The sequence below is a fragment of the Phyllostomus hastatus genome, unplaced genomic scaffold, assembly GCF_019186645.2.
Source record: "Phyllostomus hastatus isolate PE091 unplaced genomic scaffold, TTU_PhHast_1.1 phas_scaffold_182, whole genome shotgun sequence".
NCBI classification, from domain to species: domain Eukaryota; kingdom Metazoa; phylum Chordata; class Mammalia; order Chiroptera; family Phyllostomidae; genus Phyllostomus; species Phyllostomus hastatus.
This window is the reverse complement of record NW_025334013.1, coordinates 13,965,373-13,988,427: the sequence shown is the minus strand read 5'-3', so window position 1 is coordinate 13,988,427 and position 23,055 is coordinate 13,965,373. Positions and strand designations below refer to the sequence as shown.

General features: G+C 56.8%; 1 protein-coding gene across 3 annotated transcripts in view; it reads right to left on the bottom strand.

Moving 5' to 3' along the window:
• Nucleotides 1-372: 372 nt before the first annotated feature.
• Nucleotides 373-23,055, bottom strand: part of EPHB2 (EPH receptor B2) — a 172,080-nt gene continuing 149,397 nt past the window's right edge. The window contains exons 7-16 of one of the 3 annotated variants that reach the window (XM_045858814.1): nt 17,345-17,507; nt 15,141-15,249; nt 14,137-14,204; nt 8,875-8,997; nt 8,038-8,285; nt 6,871-7,086; nt 5,828-5,977; nt 4,449-4,642; nt 2,813-2,968; nt 373-2,248 (exon numbers count right to left, since the gene is read on the bottom strand). In XM_045858814.1, the coding sequence (XP_045714770.1) occupies nt 2,140-2,248; nt 2,813-2,968; nt 4,449-4,642; nt 5,828-5,977; nt 6,871-7,086; nt 8,038-8,285; nt 8,875-8,997; nt 14,137-14,204; nt 15,141-15,249; nt 17,345-17,507 (1,536 nt within the window). In that variant the 3' untranslated portion in view covers nt 373-2,139. The remainder of the gene's footprint in view (nt 2,249-2,812; nt 2,969-4,448; nt 4,643-5,827; nt 5,978-6,870; nt 7,087-8,037; nt 8,286-8,874; nt 8,998-14,136; nt 14,205-15,140; nt 15,250-17,344; nt 17,508-23,055) is intronic. The other 2 variants (XM_045858815.1, XM_045858816.1) reach the window with 2 other exon arrangements.

The window sequence follows — 23,055 nt, the reverse complement described above, 5'->3', positions numbered from 1 at the left end:
GGCTTTGACTGGGGGTCCGTGAGTACTCTGGCACCCTCACACTCCCACTATCACAGCTCACCTAACACCAGACTCCTGTCCCTGGGCCCTGGTGAGCTGAGGGCACCTGTCAACGCCCTGCTCCTGTGCACCCTGCAAAGGCACCGAACACCGAGTTCTGGGCCACTTCCAAATCACTTCTTTCGTTGCCTGTGCTTTCGGAGCCAGAGCCAGGAAGGCCACGTGGACTTCAGTGTTCTCCATGTGTTTCCTTAGCCTGGACCTTCTATGACCCTGAGGGTGGAAAGGGGTCCCTTAGAAGAGCATCATGGGTCACTCGACAAGTCCCAAGGGTGCCAGCGTCTCTCTCTTGGAACTTACAGAGAACAAGGGTCATTTTATAACTAAAGTGTTTATTTCCATTCAACTCACTAACCGATTGGTCCACTCGGGTGCCTGTGTTCACTCACAGGAGGGAGACTGTGGCCAGACCCCTTGGCGGGTGGGTTTCCCCACGGCCCAGACCTCTCCGATCTGGGCCGAGGTCTGGAGGAGGGGAGGGGCGGGAGAGCAAGCACACACTTTCTCCCAGGTGGGAAAGGAGCATGCCTGGACATCTCCGAGGGTGATGCTCTGGAGGCTGGGATATCACAGTGAATGAGCCGGGCCGGGCCTCCTCTGCAGCCTGGTTTAGGCACCCCGAGGTGAAACTGGGTTCTGGCCATTGGAGGGCACTCAGGAACCTCCAAGGGGCCTAGTTGCCTGGAGAGGACTGGATACGCCGGGGCAGAAGGAGAGTGGACAAGTGGGCGGAGAATTGTGGCTCTGCAGCCTCAGAGCCTGTACTTCCTGCTCAATCTGTTGCTTTCAAAAACAGTCCCGGGGGGAGGGGATGCTGCTCCACCTTGGCCCCCACCTCTGCCCAAATCTTAGTCTATGAATGGCCCAGATGGCCTTGTGGCAGTTGGCTTTGGTGAGGCCTGGCAGCAGGTGGGAACTCTATTCGGGGAGAGGAGGGAAGGGTGTCAGTGAAAACCATATAAAAATCCAGAAATGTGCATATAAAATCTCGCCCTTGGTGTATTGCCTAAGTCAGTAAGCAGAAAGCACCTTCTTCCTGGAGAAGGATCAAGTCCTCAAAAGGTAGGAAATGTCAAAGTGTCACTTCATTGTCATTAAAAAAACAAAAACAAAAACAAAAACAAAAAACCCAACAAACAAACCCCCCCGAAACCAAATTTGCCCCTGACCAAACTATCCCCCGTCCACGGACCGCTGTAAACAAACCCAGGCGCAGGACCGACCCTCCTCGGTGGCAGTCGTGGCTGATGGCAGTCACTGCAGCGTCAGCCCTCCAGGCGGGGTTGTTGGGGGCGGCCGCCGGCGGGCCGCGGACCTGGACCTACAGACCTGGACTGCAGACCTGGGGGGCAGCCAGCCTCGGGAGGGCCGACCCTTCTGGTGTCCCTGTGTTCTCCGTGACCCAGGAAGACAAGAGTCCCTTTTCAGCCCCATGAGCCCACAGGAGAAACGAGTCTCTTTCGTTGGAGTGTCTGAAATATTCTCCAAAGACAGAAAGATTCTTCTGTTTGCCCAGCGGCAGCGGGGCTGGGTGGTCCCAGAGTGGCTCCCGGCGGTGGTCCGTCCGTCTGCCGGGCACGCGGCCGTTGGGCGAGGCCTGGAGGGGCAGCCCGGGGGGTGGGAGGGCCGGGGGGGGGGGGGCCCTGGTCTCTCCCCTTCACATTTGTTTTCCTGAAAGTGTGTCTCGGCTCCGGCCAGGTCGCCTTCCCAGAGGGAGTGGGAGAGAAACGGCTTCTGGTCTCTGACTGGACACATCGCACGGATCTCCCAAGCCCTTTTGTTTGCCCCCAAGAACGATGATCCCTTTCCTTGTGAGAATCCTCTTTAAAAAATATTCCTTGTACTTCCCACCCCCTCCCAGGATCTGTTTTCTTTTGCCCCCCTTTCCCATTTTTTTCCAGCATCTGAGTTGCCCGTGTTCTCGGTGACGCCTGGTGGCTGGTGCGCTGCTTGGTTCTTCCTGTTGCCGTGGCCTCCTGGCAGGCGGCTGGCCCGTCAGTGGACAGAGAACCGGGGGGCCAGCGTGTGGGGTGCAGGGGGCGGGGCCTGGAGGAAGCGGCGAGCCGGGGTTGCTGAACGTCAAACCTCCACAGACTGGATCTGGTTCATCTGTGCCCGCATCACCTGGATACTGTTCAGGATTTTTTTCTGGTGGCCAGCCAAGGTCACTCCAACCCGGAGAATGTCCCTTTGGGAGAGAAGCATGTGTGTTAGGGAAACGTGGGGGTGGGGGCGGGGGGGACTTGGGGCCAGGTGGAGAGCTGCCTGGGCTTCTCCCGGGGTTTCCTGCTAAAGAGAGCAAGAGAAGGGGTGAGAGGCGTGGGGGAGTGGGTGGGTGCTGGGCTGAAGGGAGGGGCTACAGGAGGTGGAAGGAGCACGTGGCTAGGAGTCCGGGCACCTAGATGCGCTTGTCTCCTCCACTTGGGGAAGGGGAAGGCGAAGGGGAAGGCAAAGGGGAAGGCAAAGGGGAAGGGAGCCCGCACTTCCTAGGCACCGTCACTCCCTATCTCTTTGATCTTCCCACGAAGCCCCAGGTTACAGATGGAAACCGGGGCTGAGGGAGGCTCTGTGAGTGCCCAGGGTCACGCAGGCAGTAGGTGGGTGGAAGGCAGACCTGGGTGTTGATCGGAAGGTGACTCCAAAGTTGGCCATCTCACCCCTTGGTCCCCACATGCCTGCCGGGACAGGGTCTGTGTTTCACCCTCCAGAGCCTCCCACTTGGTCGGGTGGGTGGAGGCGGCTGGGCACTTACTCCATCATCATCTGCGACACGACATCGAAGGAGGTGAAGCCGGCGTTGGCGAAGCTCTCCTTGTACTGCCCCATCTTGATGGCCTCCAGCCACTCGTCCACCGTGTTAAAGCTGGTGTAGTCGGGGACCGTGCGGTCCAGCAGCGGCAGGTTGATTCTAGGGGCGGGGCGGGCAACAGAGATGGTCGGCCAGGGCACGCGCTGGCCTGGGGGTGAGGGTGAGGACGGACTGCAGGCGTGCCCTCACGTGTGCGTCCATCTGCATGAGCACGGTGAGGGGGTGTGCATGTATGCATGTATTTCTGTGTGGGCAGGCGTGAGTTTGAACCATGCACATGTGCACATGTGTATGTGTGTGAGAAAGCTGGGGCGACCTGGAAAGTCTGGAGAAGCCTCTGTAGGGGCTGCTGGGAGGCTGGCCCTTGTGTGAGGCGGGGCACACTTCCAGTTCCAGCAGGGGGGGGTTCAGCTGCGCTAACTGCTGATGATTCCCTGTCTCCGCCCCCAGTGCCACCGTCCGACCTTGTCCACCCTGGCTGTGCCGTAGGAAGCTGACCCTGTGAACTGCGTCTCCAAAGTCCAGACAAAGCTGCTTCATTAATGGGAACGGCTTCCTGGCTGGCTCTGAGTGAAACGACCCTCAGGAGGCTAAAAGCTCACAGTATTTGTATCTGGAGAGTCAGGAGCTGCTGACTCAGGGTCAAGGTGAGAAGCCACAGGTAGAGGCAGACACGAAGATCTGTTGGCCACAAGAACTTGGCAGGTGAAGGGCTTAGGCCCAAAAAGTCTCTGGACACCCTGGACCCTGAGGACACCTGCCCCTCAGTGTGACTGAAGGTCCCAGAAGGTGCAGGGTCACAAGTGTGGCCCGTGACAGCACCCAAGCAGGGCCGTGATGGCTACCGGCTGATGCAGCCTGCTATTGGGACTCACGTGTGTGTGGTGAGTGTGTACTGCTGAGTGTGTGCGTGTTCTGGTGCCTATGGATGTATGTAGGTGTGAGTCTGAGAATGGGTGTGCATCCATGTGTAAGACTGTGTGTGTGTGAGAACACAAGCATGAACATTTGTGCCTATGTTCATGCATATAATTAGAACTATGTTCTTGAGTGTGCATGCAGGTAGGACTGTGTTCTTGTGTGAACATGTGGGTAGGATCGTGGTCTCATGTATGCATATGGGTAGGACTGTGTTCTCATGTGTGCATGTGGGTAGGACTGTGTTCTTGTGTGTGCACGTGGGTAGGACTGTGTTCTCGTGTGTGCACGTGGGTAGGACTGTGTTCTCGTGTGTGGGGGGCTGTGTCAAGGAGGATGCAGAGGCGAGTCCGAGCATACAGGTCTCAGTGTGCGGGTAGTTAGGGAGGAAACTCAGTGATGAGGAAGTCTGTTCACCAACCAAACTAACTTTCCATCAATGTTGTCCTACCTGACCATGCTTTACAAGTGCGTCCTCTACCACCCAGCAAGCACTGCGTCCTGCACGCCTCTGCACCCTAAGGCAGCACAGACGCCCCACAAGCTATCTTTCCCCATCCCTGTTTAGGCAGAGCGTCTGCCCAAAGCAGGGGGAGCTGGGGTGGGAGGGCTTGTGGAGAGGGTAAAGGCCACACAGAGAGGGGGCAGGGCTGGGCCATACCCGGAGGAGAGAGGCGCCATGGCTTTGAGGCTGTTGGGGTTGCGGATCATCTTGTCCAGCGTGTTGACGATCTGACCAAACTTGGGCCGGTGGTTGCGGTCCTTCTGCCAGCAGTCCAGCATGAGCTGGTGCAGGGCGCTCGGGCAGTCCATGGGCGGTGGCAGCCGGTAGTCCTGCTCTATGGCATTGATCACCTGGGGACAACACAGGGGCTGAGCGGGGCTGGCTGGGTGGGTCAGAGCACCTGCCCTCTGGCCTGGCCTGTCTTGCCCCCAGTGCATCTCAGAACACTCCTCTTGGGTTGCTCTCCACCTCTTCCAGGCAGCCCCAGGGATGGACCCCACCCGGGTTCCCACCAGGTACAGCCTCAGTCAGTCTGACCTGGCAGCTGGGTGCTTGCCTCCTCCTGTCCCAGTCTTGGGACAGCAGAACTCCAACCCTTACACAGCCTCTCAGGACCCACCCTCCCTCCCATCTCTGAGCCCCCTTCTGGCTTTGATAGCCCTGAGGGCTCCTCCTTCTGGCCCTTGACCCCTGCGTGGCCGCACTCTTGATTCCAGTGCCATTGATGCTCCACGTGAGACACCTTCCTTGTCAGGCCTCACAGCGCAGCCTTGGACCCTAACCCTAACCCAGTCCCACCACCCTGCTGGCTCCTCTGTCGGGGAAGGGAGCGCAGACACCTCTCTCCAGCCTGTCCAGCCACCAGGGTCAGACTCATCTGCCAGCTTGACAGCAGCGAGGGGTGGGGGTGTCACCCTCCCTGCTCAAGAGGCTTCTTCAAGTCCTCCTTGTTCTGCATGGTTGCAGAGTGGAATCCCTCGGGTTGACTTTCAAACACCCCATTATCGAACCTCACCGACCTTTCCGACTAGCTTTCCCCTCCACTGCTCCCCAGCACAGCCCCTCATCATCATACTCTGGCCTCTGCTCACGCTGCTCTGTCCACAGAACCCCTCACGTCCACAAGTCCTGCTGCTGTGTGCATGCCCCCGCCCCGAGAACACTTCCTGGCTGCCCCTGCCCACACTGCTCTTGCCTCTACCGCTGCCTTCTCCCATTCAGCATCCGATGGTAACAGTTCCTGATAACTTTATCTGGGTGAGGGGCAGACACAGTCTCATTCAGGGCTGGCCACAAGCTGGATACATCCTAAAGATTTGCTGCTTTGTAGATGGTGGGCCTTTCCTACTCCTGGCCCCCTGGAGTGTCCAGGGTCCCGGGCAGATATCTGAATCAGCCATTATTGGGCTGGGCGCTGCCCTCGCCCGGGATCTGAGCCCTTGCTCCCACTCTCCGGGAGACCAGCAAAAGGCCAGGATGCTGCCTCTTCCCCTCCGAGATTGGCTGGTCAGAGAGGCTCTCTCGCGGAGACTTACGTCCTGGTTGGTCATGTCCCAGTAGGGCCGCTCCCCGTAGGACATCACCTCCCACATGACGATACCGTAGCTCCACACGTCGCTGGCCGAGGTGAACTTCCGGTACTGGATGGCTTCTGGGGCTGTCCAGCGGATGGGGATCTTCCCACCCTGGGCAACAGAACGAGGGGGGTTGAGGGGTGGGAGGCTGAGCGGGCCGGCCTCTGCTCTTGGCATGCCCCACCTACGCTCTGTGCGGTAGCAGTTGCGTGGAGCTTCCCACTGCTCCCCCAACTCACAGCACTGCTGCAGACCCCCCAGGACTGGCACGGGCCGCTCCTCGGCACGAAGTAAGTGCCTTTTCCCACTCTGACACCTGGACGCCTCCTTCTCATCCTTTGAGTCCCTCTGACAGTCTTTCCTTCGGTCCCAAAGAGTGGCTCACTCTGTTTAATCCTACAACCAGACTCCGCGTCTCTCCATCAAACTGGCACTTCTTACACAGCACAGTCAGTAGGCAGACCATCTGCTCCTCGCCTGGCTCCGACTGCACCACCTCCGAGCTCTCTGAGGGCAGGGACCGTATCCTGTTCCTTTCTGCCTAAAACCCTTCAACAACCCGAACTGCTTTCAGGAGAGACTCGTGAGCACGGGCATTCAGGATCTCCAAGGGCTGGCCACCCATTCTTGCCCGCCACCTCTCCCCTCACAGCCTGTCCTCCAGCGTCACTTAGCCATGAAAACACGGCGTCTGACAAACTTTTACTGGCCTTTCAGCTTTCAGCTCAGGCATCATCATCCCTTCCAGCAAGCCTTCCTCTGCCTCCCCAGGCTGGTGTCCTGGCCAATCTAGCCCTGTCACTCCATGTTGCTCTGTACATGTGTTCCCACCAGCCTGCAAACTTCAAGAGGGCAGGAACCTGGTGTTTCTGTCCCTGTATCTCCAGGGCCCAGCGCAGAGCCGGCACGAGCAGCTGTCCGTGAACACGCACTGCAGGGAGAGATGGAGGTGTACGCCCTCTCTCCTGACACCGTGTGTCCGGTGTTGTCTGCCCCCAGCTTACCAGGGCACTGGTGTAGGTGGGGTCTGACGTGTCGTCCTCCAGAAAGCGCGAGAGGCCGAAGTCAGACACCTTGCAGACCAGGTTGCTGTTGACGAGGATGTTGCGGGCGGCCAGGTCGCGGTGGACGTAGTTCATGTCTGCCAGGTACTTCATGCCGGCCGCGATGCCCCGCAGCATGCCCACCAGCTGGATGACTGTGAACTGCCCGTCGTTTTGCTTCAGGGGGAGGGGAGAAAACGCAGAGTAAATGGAAGGGGCGTGAACTGGACTCTGGGTCATCTTCACAGTCAGAAGCCAGGACCCTGCCACCCTGGCCTAGCTCCTTGTGAGAAGGGCTCAGGTGCTTGGGGACCTTAGGCCCAGGAGAGGCCGGTTTCAGGGTGATGGAGAGAACAGACTGTGCAGCAGACACAGCTGGTTTGAATCTGGCGCTACCCCTCGCTGGCTGTGTGACCTTGGACAAGTGTCCTAACCTCTCTGAGTCTCAGTTTCCTCCTCTGCGTGTTAAATGGGGATGAGTGACATCCACTTCCCAGTGCTGCCTGTGCTAAACGAGAGGGTGCATGGAAGGGGCCTGGCACCCACTGGGTGCTTGAAAAATATCTGCTGGATGGCAGCCGGCCCAATGGCATGCTTCTGACTCCTCACCAGTGCTCTTTGTCTGCCTGGTTGACTGTGACCTTCTCGGGGGCCTGAAACGTTCCTGTTGGCCTTGTGCTCTGAACTCCTCCCCCTGGCCTGCGGTGCTTTGGAGGGATCCAAAATCCGGTGAAAATTCTGGAGAATTCAGGTCAAAAGCCCTGGCTTTCACCTTGACCCTCTGGATGACCCTGGTCAAACGCTACCTTTCTTTGAGCCTCAAGTTTTCCCTTACACATAATGAGAAGGCTGTCTAAGAGTGCAGATGGCAACAGATTTCGGGTTGTATGCCAACTCTGATCAACTGGTGGTGGTTTCCTGGAGATTTGCTTTGAGTGTGGCTGGAAAGACTTCTGGGATTGATTAGTGATGCCTGCTGTGGGTAAGGAAACGGAAAGTGGCAACATGCCAGCCATTCCTGATCTAGATGTTTTCCCAGACCCTTCCAGATTCTGACAGTAAGAAGCTATGTCCACCACTCCTTTTCCCGCCCCGCTCATGGTCCCTGGCACTCCCGGCTTCCCCTACCCGGAGGAAGGAGTCCAGGGAGCCATTCTCCATGAACTCGGTGATGATCATCACGGGCGTGCTCTTGGTGACGACACCCTCCAGGTGAATGACGTTGGGGTGGTCGAACTGGCCCATGATGGAGGCCTCGCTCAGGAAGTCCCGGCGCTGCTTCTCGGTGTAGCCCGACTTGAGCGTCTTGATGGCTACGAAGATCTCTCTCTTGCCTGGCAGTTTCAGGTGGCCACTGCACACCTCACCGAACTCCCCTGGACAGACACCCCGAGAGAGGCAAGGCGTCACCTGCCAGGCGGAAGTGTCACCTCCCTGTTCCCTGTATCCTCCACCCCTGTGGCCTCCTCAATGGCCAACTACATCCTCAGGCACAGAACCCCTTTGTGGTAGAATATGGGGGCCTAAGAAAGCCCCAGCCACCTGTGGGAGTGGGAGTAAAGTCTTCGTGGCTGCCCCGTGGTGACGGGATGGGTGCAGGGCGAGGATGGAGGGGAACATGGAGAGAACAGGGGAGGGACGTGGGGTGAACGGTGGGAAGGCAAAGCACTGGGGACTGAGTCCAGAGCACTGGCTCCAGACCCGGCTCAGCCTCTGATGTGAGGTGCCAGCTCCTCCTGAGACCCGTGCCTCACTTTCCCTAGATGTTGTGGGGGCACTTTTACTGGGTGACCTCTGAGGGCCTTTTCCACCCTGGGCATTCTCAGCCTTCAGGCCCCGGGGTGTTCTCTGAGGCTCCTGCCCCGCACCCTACCCTCTGTCCCAGCAGCATACATTGTGGTGGCCGCCCCACCCACGGCTGAGGCCATAGTACCTTGCGGGGCAGGGGGGGCACCAGCCACCTACCTGCTCCGATCACCTGCTCAATTTTGACACAGGAGATGTCAATTTCCTTGGCAAACTCCCGCACGGCATCATTGGGGTCCTCGTAGGTGAAAGGGTCGATGTAGATCTTCATGCCTGGGGTCACTGGGGGATAAGACCAGGCTTGGTCACATGCACAGACTCAAGATGGGGACAAGTGGAAAGGCGAGAGCCAGTCCATGCATGGAGGGAAATACACTCCCAGAGCCCCCCGAAGAACTGGGCAACCCCCTGCGGGTCACTTGACCTCTCTGGGCCTCAGTGAGCACATGAGCACTGAGTAGAAGGGAGAGGGGGACAGACTGCTCAGCAGGGAGAGCAAATGGGTTCTAGCTTCTCTTCCAACTCTAACTGGTGAGGAAATGAATTCCTGGAGCTGCTAGAAGACTATCAGGATCGATTAGCAATGTCTGTTACGGGTGTGGGCATAAAAGGAAGGATGGATACATTTATCACTCTCGTGACAGAGAATCAGGGGGGCCAAAGGAAAGGAAAAGGAAGTCAAGAAGGAAGGGAGAGAATTATAATGAATGTACAGAGAGAGCAGGCAACAGACCATGTTCTTGGGCTTCTGCTAAGGATGTCTCCCTATATTTCAAGGCCCAATTCAAGCCTCCTCTCCGCTCAGCAGACTTTGGCTGCCTCAGCCCTCCCAAGCAGCCCCAGAGCCTGGAGGGCTGCCTCACTGGCGTCTGAGTACCCATGGCTCTTGGGACCACCTCCTGGGTCCCCCGCTAGGCTAATCTTAAACCTTTCTGGATCTCAGATTCCCAGCTGATCAGCTTTAGGCAGGACATGGATATATTAATTCCTGATCTGGTGCAAAGTTTTATTTTTTGACACAGGAAGGAAGGAGGTGACCTGGATATGAAAGACCTAATTCTGACCCCAGTGTGGAGTCCACAAAAGCTTTGAAAAGAGGGAAAGATGGTCCATCCCTCATCGCCCCTCTCAGATAACTGGTCTTCTGCCGCCCAGACCACCTGGCCCTCTGCCAGCCCAGGCCTCCCTCTTGCTTCCCCAGCTCCCGGCCCACACTCTCCTGCTGCTCCGGGAGCTTTTGGCAACAGCTCTAGGAGTTGGGAGCTGGGGTCCCTGGGCCATAGCCAGGCTTGGCTGGTTGGTGAGTGGGGCCATCCACCCTGCTCAGCTGCGTGACCTTGGACATGTTCATTGATGACTCTCAGCCTCTGTTGCAGTCATTCCAGGAATCTAGGCGGTGGAACCTCTAAAGAGGGGTTGACAAACTGGCCCACTGTCTGTTTCGTAATCAGGTTTTATAAATAAAGTTTTATTGGAACACAACCACCCACATTCCTTTGCCTGTGGCTGCTTTTATACTACAGTGACTGAGTTAAGTAGTTAAAACAGAGACCATATGGCTCGGAAGCCTCAAGTATTTACTATCTGGCCCTTTATGGAAAGATTTCCCAACTGCTGCTCTTACACACATGAGCTTCACTTCGGATCATTTGTCTGTCTAGCCTGTCAGGTCGGGGTTTCTTCATGTGAGTCTGTGAACCACTGGGCATTCCCAGGGGTGGTGGGGGGGTTGGGGGGGTGGACAGGGGGTGGAGTCCGGTAACCTCCTCGCATGGGATGCACTTATTATTATTGCCTTTTTGAATTAGAAAAGTAACGAATGTTCCTTTAGCCTGAACATTCTGGAACTATTGCTGAAAAGAAAAGTTTTCCAAAATCTATCCCCAAGTACAGATTTTTCTGGATTCTCTGAGCTTTTCTGCTGCTTCCGTCCCCGGCGCGCCGCAGAGAGCTGTGCACACAACACTCGGTGTTGGTGGCGCTGGGCAGACTCCAGATGACAGGGACAGAAGCACAGCAGCTGCCACCGACTGAGCCCTGTGTCTGTGCCCGACGCCGTGCCAGCCTCTGGATGTGCCTCATCTCCTCTCCCCCGCCTGACAACTCTGGGAGGAAGGGGTCGTTGTTCTCATTTCACACACGAGGAAACCGCAGCTCAGAGGCACGTCATCCGTCTGCCCGAGGCCACACAGCTAGCAAATGGCACGGCCAGGATTTGAACCCAGTCTGTCAGGCTTGAGCCAAGGGCTTGCACTCTGAATCGGCATGCTCGCTGCCTCCTGGACGAAATCCAGCCAGATCTGGCCCGTGCGTCCTCCTCCCCCAAGTCAGCCCTCCTTGGAGCAGGGACACGGGCTCTCTGCAAATGCTCCCTTTCGTTTGATCAAACTCAGTGACTGGCCTGTGGGTCTTGGGGACTGACTTGCAGCCTCCTTCCTAACAGAACTGGGGGAAGCTCTTGCTGCCAGGGCAGCTTGGGCAGCTGAGGAGAAGCACAGGTAGGAGCTCAAAGCCTGCTTGGGGGCTGCCAGCCGATCAGACGCCACCCGCAGCCTTGGCGAGGAGTGATGACCCAGAGGGCTCCCCAGTGCTCAGGAGAGGCAAGTGCCTTCCCCTGGCGTTCCGAGCTCTCAGGGATGGCCCCACCGACAGCTCTTGGTCCTCTACGTGCCAGCGAAAAGGAAGCATTTACCCAGAGGTCGCAGACACGCCCCATAAGTTCTTGTCTCCATGCTTTTGTTCAGGTGGTTCCCTCCACCTGGAACACCCTTCTCTTCCTCTTTGTATCCAGATCAAATGCCACCTCCTCTGTGAAGTCTGCCCGGATCCCTCCAGTGGAGACCCATGCTTTCTCCTCAGGCCCCGTAGCCCTGTCTCCACACCCACTCCTACAGCCCTGATGTCTTTCTCTCTCTCTCTCTCTCTATTTTTTTTACCCTGTATCGGGGCTTCCAGACATGCATGCCCAGAGCCCACACCACCTTTTTCTGTTCCAGCACTTTGGGGAAAAAAAAAACAAAAAACAACCAGAGTCCTGCTCAGACCAGGACCTGAGGCTGAGCTTCAGAACATGCTGCTCTCCAAACAAACCCCGGAGTCTATTTTTAAAACAAGCCCCTGCTGCCATCTTTCTGCTGGTTACGTACGACTCAAGCTCTAAACCGTGATGTTCCCAAATGGCTCCAGGTGACGGCTGTGAGAGCCTACCTGACACTAGCGCCGTGGGTGCAGACAGCACTGGGTGGCGCAGAGTGAGCCAGACTCCCGGGCTCGCACCCGGCTCCCGCCCTGAGCGGCTGTGGGCCCGCTCGGTGCCTGCGACTCCTGCGCGCGGTGGGACGTTACGGGGATGGAGTGAGTCGAGGCCCGAAGAGCATTAAGATACTTCTTGGCACACGGAACACAGTCCATATGTTTAGCCGCAGCTACGATCATGGTTTCATTGCTTGGGGAACAGGAGGGCGCGATGTGATGGATGGCGTTTAAGGTGCAGGTGATTTTTATAACTGCGTAGTTAACCACGTCTGCCTTTTTCTCACGCTGCTCCCATTGCTTTTACGCTTGGAGAGTCCTTTTCCATCCACAATCGGCTTAAATAGTTATCTAAATTGTCTTCCGGAAATTTTAATGGTTTAATCTTTTTTACATTTATGTCTACAGCGATAGCGAAGCCCACGGATTTATCTTCAAGCTGAGCTTTACCCGGAGGTTTAAAACCTAGAATTCCTTGACTCTGCCCTCTCTTGTACACCCCACTTCCAACCCTGCAGCAAAGTTAAGGGCTCTGCCTTCAGAATAGCTCAGAATCCAACCACCTCCCACATCTCCACGCGGCCACGCTGGTCCAGCCGCCGTCGAACCCTCCCGGGGTCACACTAACGGCCGCCTCACGGGTCCCCCGCTTCTGCCCTTGCCTGGCGCACCCCGGCCTCTCCCGAGCATTTTCTACACGGCAGCCAGGGCAGTCCTGTCAGAACTAACTCAGAGCACGGCAGTCTTTTGCTCAGACCCTTCTAGAAGCTCCTCATTTCACTCTGAAATGAAAAAAAACAAAACCCCAAAATCCCGAGGCCTTGCTATGAGTGACAAGAATCTGCCTGCTGTGGCCCCTCATACTTCCTGCTGCCCCCTCACTCTGCCCCAGGGACACCGGCCCCTCAGCTGTTCCTGAAACCTTCCAGACACACTCCAGCCTCAGGGCCTTTGCACTGGCTGTTCCCTCTGCCCAGGATGCCCTTCCCTGAGGCGTTGCCGCACGGCTCACTGCCCCAGCTCCTCACGCAGCCCCACCCCACCACTCTCCCTCTGTTACCCTGTTCTACTTGCCCTTTTTCCCAACAGCCCTTTCATCTTCTAACGAGTAAAGCATATACCACATGCTTTACTATTATATACATGGTTTCTTTTAAATTTTCTGTCCCTTCACCAGGATGTAAGTTCCATGAGGGCGGGGCTGTTTGGTCTGCTGTGTGTCCCCAGCACCTATAACGGTATCTGGCATGCAGAGCTGGCCACAGCACATACGTGACAAACAAATGGATGTGCTGATGGCCCTTCCTACCCCGTGGCCAGAGGAACCCTAGGGTCCCCACCGAGTACAGTCTGAGAACCTACATATTAGACCCACTGGAATTCCTTGTTCTCTGAGCGAGGCGTTACAATATACCTTCTCCCCGCCCCCACGATGGTTGGTTCTGCCGGGGTCAAATGGCGAGGAGTCTGCACTCTGCGTGTCTCTCTGCTGGGCCCCTTGGGAGGGGACATCGCTCTGGGAGTGTGTGGCCCATGTGCTCCCAGCCCTGACCTAAGGTGGGTTAGGGTTAGGGTTAGGGTGGGGAATGTGAGGCCCTGGGTGAGGGTGAGGAGTCACCAGGGAGGAATGAGAGGGGGCCTCCCACCTCCCTTCCCTTTTGTCTCCCGGGCCAGGGCCCAGGGTCCTCATCTCATTCGGGTCACGTGCCTATTCTTCAAACGTGTGTCTGGCGACTACTCTGTGTGGGAAGTGCGCTGGGGCTGGGGGCCGTGGTGAGTGTCAGACACAATCCCAGGTCCCAGTGCTCCCATTATAACATTGGAGAGACCAGGGGATGGCCGTGACCGTGCAGCCAGGTCAGGAGCGCTGTGCAAACACAGACACCGGCCCCAGGGCCCGGGCGGGTGGGGGTCAGGGAAGCCTTCTCTGTGGGGTTTGCATGCGATGCGGCCTGAGGGAGAGTAAGAGACGCTCAGGTGAAAAGTAGGGGGGAGAGTGCTCAGGCAGAGGAACAGCATGTGCAAAGGCCAAGAGGGGGCAGTGAGCTTGGCACGTTCAGGGAACAGCCTGACGTCGGGTCTGACTGCGGCAAGAAGGAAGGCTGGAGACGCCGCCAGGGAACCGACGGGGAAGGGCCGAGGGGGCCAGCCCTGCCGAGGCATACGTACTGTGGCCGCTTGTGTAGTGCTGCAGCTTGTCCGTGTACTCCGAGTCGGCACGCTCAAACCCCCGTCTTCTGGAACAAGAGCAAAGGGCTGGAGCCACCTGGAGGCGCCTGGGGAGCTGGGAGCCGCAGTAGGTGATAGGAGGGGGTGGGCAGCTCCTCGAAACCACATTCCAGTCAGAGGCCTCCCTGCCTGCCCCTCACTTAGCAGCCCCGCCCTGGCCTGGCCCCCCCCCCACCCCTTTCTGCCTCTCCCAGCTCAAGTCCAGGCTCGCTATTCCCCCTCCCCCCTTCTCCAGCCAAGCCCCTCTCAAAGAGCAAAGTCATCTCCGCTGGCTGTGGCCCCTGGCCCCGGAAACCCTGGGGCTTTGGTCTATCTGACCTCATGACCCAGTCTATTCTAAAGGGGGGGACTCTTTAAGGAAGAAGACAGTTTCTCTTTGCATGTGCCCAGCAGAGGTCAGGGACCCGGGCCTACCTCCTGCCTTTGCATATGCTGTGCCAGCCACTTGGGGTGCCTTCCCTCCCCTCCTCCTGTCTGCGTCCTCTCCACCTTTCCAGCCACCTCAGTCTGGGGGCCCCACCTGAGCTCCACAGCCTCCCATCTGACGCTCTGCTTATGGCCCCATTCATGAAGGGGCCTCACCTGGTGCCAAAGGGGGGTGCCCTGCATTCCTTCTCCACCAGCCCCTTAGCTCCTAGCTCCCTGCAGTCCTCCGGCCCAGTGCTCTGAGACCTTCCTCATGCTGCAGTACTCGTGCCTCAATGTGCCACCTCCTTGAATAGTGGACTTGTCAAGGGCAACGCCTAACCCGAAGGGATGGGCTGCTCCTGGTGGTCGTTGAACGGGTGTGAGGCCCCTGGAGGGTGCCCAGGCCGGCCTGAGCCTCTCCCTGCCCCTGTGTGGATGGACATGCCCCCCACCCTCATTCACAAACGCTGCTCCAGAGTGGCTGAGGGGACGCACGGCCAGGCCCGGAGGGTGGGGGTGGGGGGACGCCCACCCACCTGTTGCACACGATGGCGATGACAACCACGGCAATGAGGAAGACCAGGGCAGCCGCCGAGGAGCCGATGATGAGTGGCAGCTTCTCCTGGATGCTTGTCTGGTACTCGGCTGGGGAGAGAAAGCACAGCACGGTGTTCTCGCCTGGCTCCGGGAGTCCTGATGTCCTGTCGCCCTGCCGGGCCTCCTGGGATCCCGGGCACAGACTATTTCTGCTCCTCAGAGAACCCGTCACGTGCTCAGGTGGGGAACTGGCTGTCATTTGCTCACAGGTGACCTTGAACAAGTCTGTGGACTGTTCCGGCCCTTAATTTCTCATCTATCAAATGAGCATACAACCCACATCTCAATGTTGGTATGGAAGTCGACAACAAACGTGTGGAAAGCACAGACACATCTATAAGCACAGACTCTGAGGCCAGACTCCCTGGGCTTGAGTCCCGACAGTGCCACTTACTATCTGTGATCGCTGGCGAAGGGACTCACCGGTACTCCTCTGTGGCTCAGTTTTCTCATCTGTAAACTGGGGAGAACCATACTTTCCATTTCATAGGACTGTGGTGTAAAGCACTTTAGGCGACACGTGGCGGAAGTAAGCAGTCAGTGCTAAATTATCATCGAGTGTTTTGAGGGTCGGTCACTGTGCTAAGCACATTATGTATCTCGTTTCATTCTCGGAACAGCCCAGTGACGCACCGCCTGTTACCCCATTTTACAGACGAGGAAACTGAGACTTCCTGAGGTCATGACTGGCTTGAGGTCACACAGAAAGGGGCCGAGGCCAGCCGCTGAGCCCAGGCCTGTCTGACCCAAGGCTGTGGGGCTTAAGGGAGACACTGCGTGGAATGCACTTGGCCTTGGCCTGGCTCTGGGAGACCACTCGGTACATTCTCAGTGCCACCCACAGCATTGCTGTACTTCATTTTGTCATCATTCTCACTTGTGTTTGTGACCAGACAGGGGACTGGCGACGTCAGGGACGAGGTCATCTCTGGGTCCCCAGTGCCAGCGCGCCCTTGTTGAGTTAATAGAGAAAGGGTGCTGGGACAGTGCCCACGTCACCAACACTCACCCAGCACACGAGACGGCTTAGTGAGGTGAAAAACGCTGGCTGCGGGGGAGGGGGCCTCTACAGGGGCGGTGATGCTGGAAGGCGTGGTGGCCGCTCGAGGGAGGATTATGGCGGTCAGGCCCAGGCCTGTCCCTGCAGGCCAAAGCCGAGTGCCCTCCCCCGCCCCCCAAGGACTGAAGCAGATGCCGAGAAGGGATGCTGGGGCCCGGTCATAAGCAAAGCTGTCTTGGAGGGTGGCTGGTTGGTGGGAGGGCCCCCAGACTCACAGAAACGACAACCATAACCTTACCTGCTCTTTGGTGAGTGTTATCTGTGCGTGAGACCCATGGCCAACCCTGTGCTAGGTCCTGTACATTGAGCCCCATCCTGATACTAGTTTGATGATGATGATGATGATGATGATGATGATGATATAGTCATCATCCCCATTTACAGGTGACACAACTGAGGCTTGGGGAGGTTAAGTAAGTTGCTCAGTGGGGGCTGAATCTCCACTGTAATTTCCATCTGTCGGGTATCAGAGCCCATACCCTTTAACTATGTTGCCCCTCGAAGACTGTTAGAGCAGGAAGGGTACTTAGAGGCCATGTGGCCCCAGACGGGGAGGCACACAACACGTGGGCTACAACCTCCCCTTCTCCTGCCCAGGGTAGACAGGACTAACCCACCCCAGCACTCCTTCCTGCTGAACTCAGAGGTGCCTTCAGAATTATTCCCCATCCAACTGTAAGTCACTGAAGCGGAGTCTGGATAAAACAGTTGTGCACTCTCAGATTGAATAGGATGCTTTCATTGTATAGATGAGAAAAGTCTGGACCAGGGAATGGGTGTGCTTTGCTCAGGTGGCTCTGAAAGTTCGGGCTGAGCTCCCAGGAGTCGTGGGAAAGGAAGTGGCCTGGCTGACACGATGGTAGTGGTGTACCCTCCCCAGGCCCCAGAAACAGTGCCTCTGTACGTGGCGGTGCAGTCTGTCCAGCACACAGAGGGTCCCAGCCAGGGGCGGCAGGAGGGTTGACATTAAGTAGCAGGGGTGCCTTTTCTAATTTGCACAAAGGCACCTTGTGGGAACGGTGGCCCTAGAGTTTGTGCTCCGTGGAAGCGGCGCCCCCCTCCTGCCCGCTGGACGCCTCTTACCTTCTGTCATGGTCTGGAAGTACATCTTGCCGCTGTAGCGCCCGTAGCCCGCCACGGTGCGTGCCCGCACCTGGAAGACATAGATGGCGCCGGCTTTGAGGCCCTGCACCGTGACCGTGTTGGTGGGGCTTTTTATGGCTGTGGCGTTGTACTCACTGAGCTCCTGCCAGGGAACAGAGAAGACAGTTAGCGAGGCTGTTGCCCACAGTGGGTCCAGAGCCCACTGACCGCTCCTGCCACTTGGGGTGGGTCTGGCCACCCCAACCCTTCGCCCCCTCTCCCAGTGACAGAGTCACACAACCGCAGCTTTTGCATGCGATTTCGCCACGCTGCCCACAAAGGAAGGCAGAGCGTATTTCTCCTCCTCGTGGGTGCTGAGTTTGTCCACATGACGTGCTTTGGCCTCTGGAATATTCTAGAAGAGATGAGGCAAGCAGGGGCTTTACATGTGCTTTTCGTTTGGCCTTGGCCTCTGGTTATTCTGCCGTCTGCCATGAGGGGGGCTTAACCTGGGTGATAGCTGGTTCCAGAATGAGAAACGTGGAAAAGACCTTGACCTAACTCCTAGGGCGAAACAGAGCCACCTCAGCCGACCCACAGGCACAAACCAATGAGCAAGAAAAACAGCCGCTTGTTGTAGGTCACTGGATTTGGGGGGTTGCATCAGTGAACACGCACAGTGAATACACGTGCATGGAGTGGTCACTATGCGCAGACCCTGGGGTCTAGACTGTAAGCTCTTGCTGGCAGCAGGGAGGAGGCCCCCATTGTTCATGTCCGCACCCCTCTCCCTGCCGCACGTCTTAACGGATTGAGTGGAAGGACCCCCTCCAGCCTTAGCACACTTGAGTCAGGCGAGAAAGCGAAAATTATGCTCAAGGTCAGCTGAGATGCTTTAGGACTCGAAACCATGCAGGGGCCACCTCTCAGGTTCATGTGTTTGGGCACCCAGGACCTACTGTTCCCTCCTTTCGGAGATGCAGAACGCCAGTTCTGGCTTCCTGAGCACTGCCGGGGTGACCCGAAAAGCCTGGGACAGGACAAAGAGCCAGCTGCTGCAGCTGGGGCGGAGATGTGCTTGCATTGGATGCAAATGAGCACCAGCCTCGTTGATGCTCCTCCTTGCATCTGTCAGCTGCCCAGCTAACCTGCCCCAAATACCTTCTTTGCATTAGGCTCTGGGCTGGGCACCGGGACCCACAGAGGTTAAGCACAGGCCCTGGCCTCGGAGATCCCAGTTCAGAAAGGCAAACAGTGTGGAGATCTTAACCCTTTGAGGATCCAGAACCTGTCTGAGATGCTAATGAAACGCTATGAACCTTTAAGCGGAAACACACATCTGATTGTACATGCCAATCATGTACATGTCAGGGATGCACAGAGCCCTTGGATACTCTCCGGAAACAATGAAATTCAAGGTGAGCGGTGTGATTACAGACAGTAATTGTAACTACAGAGCTATTGTAGTGCAGAGGCTGAGATCAGGAACTGGAGTCAGACTTCCTGGGTTCAGAGCCTTATTCTACAGCATATTACCTTTGTGGCCTTGGGTTAAGTTCCTTAATTTCCCTATGCCTCCTTTTCTTCAACTGTGAAATGGGGATAATACTAGCTACCTTAAGAGTTGTTTGGAGGATGCAATGAACTAATGTGTATAAAACGCTTATGGGGGTAGGGTAAGCGCAATGGGGTGAGGGCTGTGTGACCTGGCCTGGGTGCGGGATATCAGGTGAAGTCAAGGAATGTTCCCTGGAGAGTGGGGGCACATGCAGCGGAATTTTAGGCGACAAACAGAAGGCACCCAGGCAAAGAACGGGGTGGGCATTCCTGGCCAAGGAGCAGCAGGTACAAAGGTAAGGAGGTGAGAAAGAGCTTGGGATGTGGGGGCTACGGGGGACAGACCTCTGAGTGCTCCCTCGCCCCCATACCAGGAGGCAGTGGCGGATTGGGAGCCCCTTTTCCTTTGCCAGATCACCTCCCCCCTCCTCCAGGAAGCCTCCTTGACCCCCAAGCCGGATGTGTCCCCTCCTGTGAGCCCCGGAACACTCGCCATGGGTACCAGAGGAAGGGGGCGCTCTGCTTCGTCCCCTCGTCCCCTCGTCCTGGGCCCAGGATGTCTCATTTCCTTGACTGTCAGCTCCTGGGGGAAGGGGCTGCGTTTTGTCCCCCTGCCCCAAGCACGGGGTCTCATGTGCAGAGGCCTTCCCGAGCACCCACAGGGTGAAGGCCATCCTCCTCGGCCTGGCATTCCAGACCCCTCCCGACCCACCCCTTGTCCGCGTCCCCCGTGTCCTCTAGCTCTGGCCACGTGCAGCTCTCACGTCCCCTTTCCCTGGGGGGGCTGCCAGGGTTGGCAAACGAGAGGAGAGGATGCTCAGTTAGATTTGAGTTTCAGAGGAATCATTTTTAGTATAAGTATGCCCCATGCAATCTTTGATATATATGGATACTGAAACTTATTTAAAAAAATTCAGCCCTGGCTGGTGTGGCTCAGTGGACTGAGCGTGGGCTGCAAACCAAAGGGTCACCGGTTCGATTCCCAGTCAGGGCACGTGCCTGGGTGGTGGACCAGGTCCCCAGTAGGGGCCCACGTGAGAGGCAACTACACACTGATGTTTCCCTCCCTCTTTTTCTCCCTCCCTCCCTCCCCCTCTCTCTATAAATAAATAAATAAAATATTTAAAAAAATTCAAATGTAACCCTGATGTATTTTATTTCACAGCCCTACCTTCCCTGGACGCCCTGAGCCTTTGCAAGTGCTGCTGCCCCATCTGAAATACTCTTTCCTCCTCCGCCCGGCAGCTCCCTCCTTGTTGGTCCAGGCCTGTCTCTGCTGGGGAGGCTTCCCAGCTACTGGAGCCAGAGGTTGCGGGTTCTTCCTGTCCTCTCCCGCCTATTGTTCTGATATACATGCGTCTCCTCTAAGGACTGTGGGTTCCCTGAGGTTGGGACCTATCTCATTCCTCTCTGGGACCCCTGGGCCCTGCACACTGTAGGTCGTTGCTCATATAGATGCTCACTAACTACTGACAGAACAAATGTTAGACCTATTCATAACCTACGAACCCAGGATGCACTACCAGGCTTGGCCACTAGGTGCCGCCGTCTAACATGGGATCTGCTCCAGCTTGCGAAAGGGATGGATTCTGCAGACTGGGTGTGTGCCCACTTAGGCTGCAAGTTTTAAGTTCCTTATCATGCGAGGGAGCTGGGGAATAGCTGCCAGTGGCATAGGTGTCTCGGGAGGATGAGGGACCAGTCTGAGTGGGTCCCTTCTCTAAGGTGGGGCACGGGACCCAGCAGGGGATTGGCAGTCATTTCAAAGGCCAGTTCTTCCACTTGCTCGCGTGGTGACTTTGGGGGAGACCCTTCATTTCCTTGAGCCCTGTTTTCTATTCCAGAAAATGAAACCATAAATTCCAACCACCCAGGGTTGCTGTGAAAATAAAATTTGATCAGTTAGTCCCTGGCACGAAGGAGCTGATCAAGAGCTCCGACAGTTTCCTTCCCTCCCCACTCCCCTCTCCCACCAGGAGTGTCCTTAAGTGAACACGGATGAAGCACCAAGGGGCTGGAGGAGGAAACTGAGCATGAAACCCACTAATCCATAGTCTGAGTCCAAACCCAGAGACTAATGGCCAAGGAGATGGTCGGTGCAATTGCTTAGGAGCTATCTCAGTTTTCACATCTCTAAAATGGGACGACGCCACTACATGCCGCACACTGTGGTTGTAGAGATTCAACAGGAGAGAATGGGGAAAGCCGTTAGCATAGTCTCTAGCACACAGAGGGACCTAATGAGTGGTGGCTATCCCCGTGGTTGTCGGTTGTCATCACCGACGTCCATCCCGTGGATGAGCGAATGCACGAGTGAACGAATGAGTGAACAGACCTCCCCACGCAGACACTGCTCCACGTACACTGGGCAACACCCGGAACGCAGCCTGGACTTTCACTCACCCCCTCCTGCCCCAGCCTTCGCTCCCTCTGCCGGGAATGTCCTTTCCCTTCACTTCTGCCAAGCAGCAATTTCTGTTGAATACATACATAAGTGGATGTGACCTACAAGGGCCTGTCCGCCATAGGTGGCCTCACAAATGACTCTTCTTCTTGAGCTCTTGGGGAGCCAAAGGGAACATGAATCGGTGCTTCGGGGCAGCTGCCAAAAGAGGCCACCTCCCCCGGGATGCTGGAACCGGTGGAAAAGGCCGGCCCTGGTCTAGCTGACACCTTTTGTCAGCTGCCTCTAGAAGACTTCCAGCAAAGTGGTTGTCAGCTCCGGGCTCCAGGCAGGCTGGGAAATCCCAGTGAAGCAGGGGAGAGGCCAAATGTCTCCATTTGGGGAGCCTGCTCCAAAAGAGCCCTTTCTAAAGAAGGAAAGGAAAAGCAGGGAAGGAGGTAGGAGTGGGGCCCATGTGGGGCCGCACGGCCAGCATCGAGCCTCCCTACTTGGGAAGATCTAGAGCATTCATTAAAGAAATCAATTGTGGGCACCAGGAGGATTCTGAAGTGTTAGGTAAGAGCGGGCTGTGGACTTGTCAGAAATAAATCGCACCGCGTGTAGCCCGGCTGTCCGCCCCTGCAGGTGGGGCTGACCCTGGAAGGTGGAGGTGGTGGTGGCTGGGACGTCAGAGCCTCCCTCCCCTGAGGGGCCAGGGACAGGAGCTGCGCCTGGCTCTCCTCCTACCCCTTTGCCGGCATCTCCTCCGACACTTTGACCAACCGCTTTTGCTTTCTCTCCTTAGATCTTGCCATTCTCTTGTCCTTCCACGCTGTCCTTCCTCCGCACACTCTCCTGTCTGTTCTTGGCTACACCTGCCCGCTCCTGGCAAGCACCACACCTCCCCCTGCAAGTCACGATCCCGAGCTGCCCCAGGAAAAGCCTCGCCGTCTACCGGGAGTTGACGATCACCCTTCCCTGATCCTCTGAGTTTCAGAACAACTGTCTGGATCTGTCGGTTTCTCACCGTCTCTGCTGCCAACTCTCCAGCTCCACGCCGCCAGCATTTCTCACTTGCTGTCCCATGTGAGAGCCAAGTACAGGGTCTACCTGTGTTCCCGGGACCCCTTACAGTCTATTCTCCACAAAGCGAGCCACGGGGATCTTTAAAGTAATCTGAGTCAGAACGCATGATCTGAAACCTTTGATGGCTTCGTGTGGTGCTTTAAATTGAATCCAGCTCCGAAGGCCTAGGGGCCCACCACAATCGGCCCGGGCTCCCTCTCCGAATCCCGCCCCTACCGATCTCCCCCTGGTTCATGTTGCTCTTGCCACACTTGCCTTCTCTGTTCCCCGAGTGCAGCCAGCTCATTCTTGCCCCAGGGCCTTTGCACAGGCTGTTCTCGCCACTTGGAATGACCCTGCTCTCATCACGTGCCTGTCTGGTAAACTCCTGGCATCTTTTAAGGCTCAGCTCCAATGTCATCTGAATGAAGACTCCCTCTCACCTCTGCCAGGATTATGGGCTCCTCCTGAGTGCCCCCACGGAACCTTTGCTGGCCTTTCTGGGGCTTGTAAAACATCTTATCTAATGGTTACTTGTATCCGAACCTGACTTTTCCCCTGGACTGTGACGAGAAGGCCCCCAGGTGTGCCTGGTTACTCCTGGTATTCCTGGCACCCAGTGCAAAGTCGGTGACAGGGAATGTTGACCCAGCCAGTCTCTTCCTCCACCAGGCCCTAGGGGGAGGGGCTGACAGCAGAAAGGCCA